This window comes from Coptis chinensis, chromosome 5 (assembly GCF_015680905.1).
Source record: "Coptis chinensis isolate HL-2020 chromosome 5, ASM1568090v1, whole genome shotgun sequence".
Taxonomy (NCBI): Eukaryota; Viridiplantae; Streptophyta; class Magnoliopsida; order Ranunculales; family Ranunculaceae; genus Coptis; species Coptis chinensis.
The window spans coordinates 97,475,335-97,481,334 of NC_141460.1; the positions used below are offsets into that span (position 1 = coordinate 97,475,335).

At 35.9% G+C, this 6,000-nt stretch overlaps 1 protein-coding gene across 2 annotated transcripts; it reads left to right on the forward strand.

Moving 5' to 3' along the window:
• The first annotated feature begins 1,481 nt into the window (after positions 1-1,481).
• LOC147500680 (uncharacterized) lies at positions 1,482-5,289 on the forward strand. Of its 2 annotated transcripts, none has more exons than XM_086559406.1 (4): positions 1,482-2,600; positions 2,997-3,236; positions 4,112-4,264; positions 4,961-5,289. In XM_086559406.1, the coding sequence occupies exons 1-4, from the start codon at positions 2,592-2,594 to the stop codon at positions 5,117-5,119; spliced, it is 561 nt and encodes a 186-aa protein (XP_086415532.1). In that variant the 5' UTR covers positions 1,482-2,591; the 3' UTR covers positions 5,120-5,289. Both variants share the same exon structure in this region; 1 of them encodes a protein (XP_086415532.1).
• Positions 5,290-6,000: the final 711 nt, after the last annotated feature.

The following is a 6,000-nucleotide window of genomic DNA, read 5'->3' on the forward strand; positions in this document are numbered from 1 at the left end:
TTTTTCCTTTAAATTTTCTGTTCCATTGCCCTAGTTATATTTGTCAAATAACCATCTATAGAATGTTATGTATTTGTTTTTTTTATTTTTACAAGTGATTATAAGAGGAACTTAAAATGAAAAACAAACCACTTTATAATACCATCTTATAATACCCTCTTACAATAACAACATTTTTATATGGACCCACTTGTTTGTTTTCTTTAAAAATATACACGGAGGGAACATGTACATCGATTTCCTGTGAGTCCGTATATTATCAATTTAGAAATCAATGCAAGCGTGATAGCTGGTAATTTATTTGGTATCACACATAGGAACAATACCATAGTACAAAATATCCCGATATATCACGATATTTGGGGATATCTATCCATATTTCAGAAAAAGATATTTAAATATCAATGATATGTTTAGAGATATATTCCTAAAATCGATATTCTAATTATCAAAATAGATTTGAAATAATATTTAACTATATTTGTGATATTTAATGATTCATTTTAAATGTGATTTTGCGATTATTTTGTATATATAACCATTTTATTTAATATTTACTATTTATTTTTTATTTTATAAATAATGTATCATAATATATTAAAAATATCCACAATATCCACGATATTTGTCTTATATTTTAGATATATCTAACAGTTTTATTTGAACCCATGTGAAACAATGTAAAATATCCCGGAAGAGAACATGTATATCCACGATTTCATATCCATATATTAATAATTTAGAAATGATAGCTGGTAATTTATTTGGTATCACACATAGGAACAATATAACCCAATTATATTTTCCACGTCAAGTCTTTAAAATTGAACATAATCAATGCATCATTAATTAGCATGTGCTGTATGCCTGTGTGAAGCCATCTAATTGAAAGCAGGTGTCACGCTAACACCCTCTAAAATTATACCGATTGTAATAAATCTTTAGAACGAAGTAAAATGGGTAGTGGTGCAATTGCTTGATATTCACTACACTAACTAGGTAACTGTTCCTGCCGTGGAGGTAACAATGTTGCATTGGAAGAGTAGTAACTATTAAACATACTGCGTGTCTGATTAGATTTCTGGTGATGATTGGCACATTCATGTCTTTAGTTGTCTACTGAATTTCGGACGCGGCGAAAAGATGTGGGCCTAATAAAACAACCCAACTCATCTAATGCCTCGCCTTATTTTTTTATTATTTTTATCTTTTTAGATTCTGTATAAGTTGGCTAGCTGTGATTGATCATCGATATAACAGAATGCATAAATTAACAATATATAATTTCTGAATAATAAGTAATATTATTAAGCTTGAATTTGATTATGTGTATTTATTATTATTATTATCGCTTCTTATATTTTACTATTGTTATTGTAAAACAACTGTGTTTTGTATTAGTTTCGATGAATGAATTCAAAATGTAGTGAACTTGCATTCAACTATTTGTTTTTCCTTTGCAGAATGTCCCTTTTTAGACCTTTGTTTACGCTGCGTAATAAGGTAGCAACAAGTGGGAATGTATATGCTGCCCGCGATTTTTCCTCTCATCTCCTGAGACAACGTGTTAAAACTGCTTTCACACCAACGAATCATCTTTCTAAGTTTGAGGTCTCCGACTGCCAAGTTGGACTACACAGCCATGGCTGGAGGAGGTCTAGCCTGGACATGGATGGGAGAAGGAGGTGCCCGGCAGCATTTCCATCCTAAAGGGGACTATAAGCTTCCAAAAATGTTTGGGAGGGATTTCTACTTAACCTCCTTGCTGTATTCAGTTTTGGATGGTCTTAAAATGCTTGCTAGAGCTATTTACCTCTCCATTTTGTTTACACCAGCGATAGCAATGCCGCTGTTTGCACATTATTTTGGTCCTAAATACAGGGAAAAATGGATTCACTTTGTCTATATTGCTTTGGAGAAAGCAGGGCCTGCATTCATTAAATGGGGTCAGTGGGCAGCTACAAGACGAGATCTCTTCCTTACTGATCTATGCATTGAGCTTTCAAAGCTTCAAACTATTAAAGCGCCGGAGCATAGTTTTGACTACACTAAAGAAACTGTTGAAAAGGCATTTGGGCGTAACCTTCTTGACATTTTTGTTGATTTTGAAGAGGCACCTGTAGGATCTGGACAGCTTACCCAAGTGCATCGAGCTACTTTAAGATGTGATAATCCAGACGAAGAAAAAATTAGGCATCCTAGTGTTAAAGAATCACTTGAGAGGGATTTATCGATTGTTTGCTTTTTCTCCAAACTTTTGAGTTTGATAATTCCTACTACTACATATAAGTGGTCTAGGTTTGATGAAACTTTAGAAGAGTTTGCAGTTTTCATGGGTTCTCAAGTTGATCTTACCAGGAAAGCTGTGCTTTTGAGCTGTTTCAATCATATTCTGACAGCTGCTGGTGTGAGCAAATGGTGGTATTTGGCTTGCCCTGAGCCTCTTCATCCTTTGGTTCATCCTGAGGTCTTGGTTGAGAATTTTGAGGAAGGGGAAAGTATTGCACGCATTATACAGGGTGATGGCAATCTGAATCCAAGTCGTAGAGTGGGGTAATATTGTTCGTGATGGGACACATGCAAGTTTGAACATGTTGCTGGTACACTATACTTATACTATACTCTGAATTAGCTGTACATACACATCTTATTATTTTCTTGTGTCAAATATATCAATTGGCATGATTGAACATGCTTCTTCACCTAACAATGAACAAGGAGTGGGGTTTAGCAAATTCATATACTGTATATATTGAAATCGTCTTGAAAATATTGGACTGCAATGAAGGGGCAGATACTCAAAAAGTGTGTTGGACTAGTTATCACATTTCTATGTTCTTTGATCTCAAATATTATGCATAATTTTTAAGTTACAAATTTGAAACTTCATGTTGATGATGCATTTAACTTAGGAGATGTAAATAGTTCTTATTTATGTGTGCGACTCTCTTAGGGCTGTCTGTCGCTAAAAATATCTCTTTATATTTATTTTACAGACTTACAGGTTTGTCAATGCAGACATGAGTCCTAGAAACATCCTGGTTTCGTCAGATAGGGGGAAGCCTCATTTCATCATCCTTGACGTAGGGATGGCAACTAATATTTCAAAGACTGACAAGTATAATGTAGTGCGCATCCTCCGGGCTGTTGGCCGACGGGATGGCCGCACTGCTGCAGAACAAATTCTGAAATTTTCTAAGAAACAGGAGTGCCCCTGTCCTGATGCCTTCATTGAGGTATGATTATTCATTATAGCTTGGGTTAAATTGTGGCAAGTAATAGACTATGTACTTTATGTAGCTATATTGCGCTGAAAGATTTATGTGCCTCCACCTGGGGTGTTTGCTTTATGTGGACCTTTAGCTAATCTGTTGTTTCTTAACTGATTTAAAGTTGAATTAATGACATATATTTAGAAATATTTTTGCTGAACTTATTTAGACATGATCCTTCGTTCAATAGAATGTTGAAATACATTGATGAGAGTCAAAGGCACATAGGGAAGAGACACTTCGTTCACTGATACTAGTATAAAATATTATGTGATACAATTGTGAACATGAGAAAAAGATGCTTGACCACCTTTGTTTGCCGGAGCACCCACCTTGTTCTTGTTATTATGCAATTCCCTCTGCATCTTAATAAATCTTTTCAACCAAACTATTGGTTATATTGTTCGTATTGAAGTTTTGATAGGCAATTTTTTTTCCTGTCATTTTTCCAGTGTACTTTAATGTATACCTAATTTGTCTTGAATAACTGATTAGGACTAACTCCATAAGCTGATCAAGAACTGGTGACTTTCCTTTGTTGTCCTTGGTATCAACTGTGTTTTGCCTTTCCCTACTTGGGAGATTCAGTAGTTAGGACTTTAATTGACTCAGTCAGCTTCCACACTTCGCCTCTGTTCTTCAACGTTTCTATGTGTATCTCGTGGATCTTTATTATCATGCTTTTGGAATTTGGAAAGATAAAACTGTGTATGCTAGTGTACTTTTGCTTCTTAATTTTTTGTTCTTCCCTTATTAGTGCCATATGTGTGTTGAAGTTATTCATTTCTGTAAGCTGTCATGTATCATTAGATTTGTCGAATTATTTTGCTGTTTATTAGGATGTGAGCGAGTCATTTACTCTATGGGACACTACCGGAGCTCTGGCACGTCCGACAAAATTCTTGCAGCGCCTGCTTGAGAAAGCTCGGGACTATGACGTGAATATCAGTGGCAGTGCTTGCTCTGTGTTAAGACATTATCTGGATCTCGAGGTATCGTACTCTTTACCCGGTGTCATTTATTCTTGTTGAGTGTTTCTACAACAACACACACTTTGAACCGAATTTGTGAACACAATGACATAAAGATTTGCAGTTTGTGAAACAGGCACTTTGAGAAATACACACGCACCCCCTGCCTGATGAGTGCCACGTCATTGTGTTCACAAGTTTCGGTTCATTTTGTGTGTTGCACAAGAATCTTTGATTCTTGTTGAAGCCTGAATAAAGGAGCTCGCCACAGTGGTTGTGTAGATATATCTATACTGATTTTATTCCACGTGGGTATTTGACCTTGTACTTCTGGGCGCTTGACCTCCCACGCTTTCACAAGTTTCTGTCAAGCTTTGCCAAGATTCTCTTTCTTCCATGCTGACTATTATACCAGGGAAATTTCAACCAAACGTATCTGACATCAAGTGGCCTGCACTAGTTTATAGTGCCCCTGTGTCTCATGCATTGCAGAAAATTGAATTTCTGCCACCCTTCTTCTCATCTGTCTTCAAAATATATTCAAACACAATAATGTTGTTTCATTTCTTTTCGAATGATTTGTGAAACAGGCACTTCTACACTTTTCTTTTACTTGTTTACCCTATAATAGGCTGAAGAGAATGGGGGATGTCATTTTGCTTTCTTTTCATCCATTCCCTCAGGTAATTCATTATGATTCTTGTTTCTTTTTTGCAGGGTTGGCAGCAGATTGTTTGTCTTCAATCTGTGAAAAGAACAATTCCAACTCTGCAATTCCTTTACCCAACAGAGTCGGGTTTGCCTCTTGTTTCTGAGTATCGGAATGAGAGGGGGGAAAGGTCCTTTAGGGGTACCGACAAGGGGCTATTCTACTGAGGTAGCTTAGTTATCAATCAATGCCAGCCAGCCGTTACATTCTTTAGGATTATTGGGTTGGACAGTGATGCTACTGCTATGATTTATATTTTGTTCTATAATTTATAAAGATTAGCTATTGTTATTATATATACTAGCATATGTGCACGCCCTATGGGCGTCAAATTGAATCAGTGATACACCGCCAATTCTTCCAAAATTTTGTCCCATAAAAGAGGTAAAGAACTTCAACTTTGACATATTTAAGTGAAATATATCCAAAATGAAAATTGACAATAAAAGAAAATCGACATGCCCTCTCACGTAAATCAAAATTCAACAAAAAAAATTATCGCAGGTTGACATGTGCTCGTATAGTGCTAGAAATCATGAAATGTGAGGGATCAGTGGATCACATAGAGAACACAAACTGGTTTATAATGTTGTGTATGTATAATCGTACATTATTGTACACTACACTGGTCAACAGAGTTTGAAAATTTTCGTGTGTTCTAGTTTTGCCTATACTTTGGGAGATTATTCTCGTTTTACCAAACTTGAGACATTTGTTAACTACTGCATACTTCTCACGATGCTTGATGTACAAGCATGTATAGCGAGGGATACATCTCAATTTCTCTATCTTGTTGTTCTCCTAGTGCATAAATTCATTCATAAACTTTTGACTATTCACTCCCTGTTCTGTTAAGATATCTTATTGACTGTATGCCTCCAAACATTTCATCCATAGGCTTGTAGTCTGTCTCAGCAGTCCTATCTAATTGAATATATAAGAACTGGGTGGGCTTGTGCAACTCTAAACCTGATGAAATGCGAACCTATTGATGGAGTCTAGAAGGAATTATCATGACAGTTTTTTCCTTCAAAAATCAATCAGTCGA

Bases quoted from the DNA above. Each gene is read 5' to 3' on its own strand.
- LOC147500680 (XM_086559406.1), top strand. The intron at 3,237-4,111 runs GTATGATTATTC...GCTGTTTATTAG, and splicing joins GTCCTGATGCCTTCATTGAG to GATGTGAGCGAGTCATTTAC. The intron at 4,265-4,960 runs GTATCGTACTCT...TCTTTTTTGCAG, and splicing joins GACATTATCTGGATCTCGAG to GGTTGGCAGCAGATTGTTTG.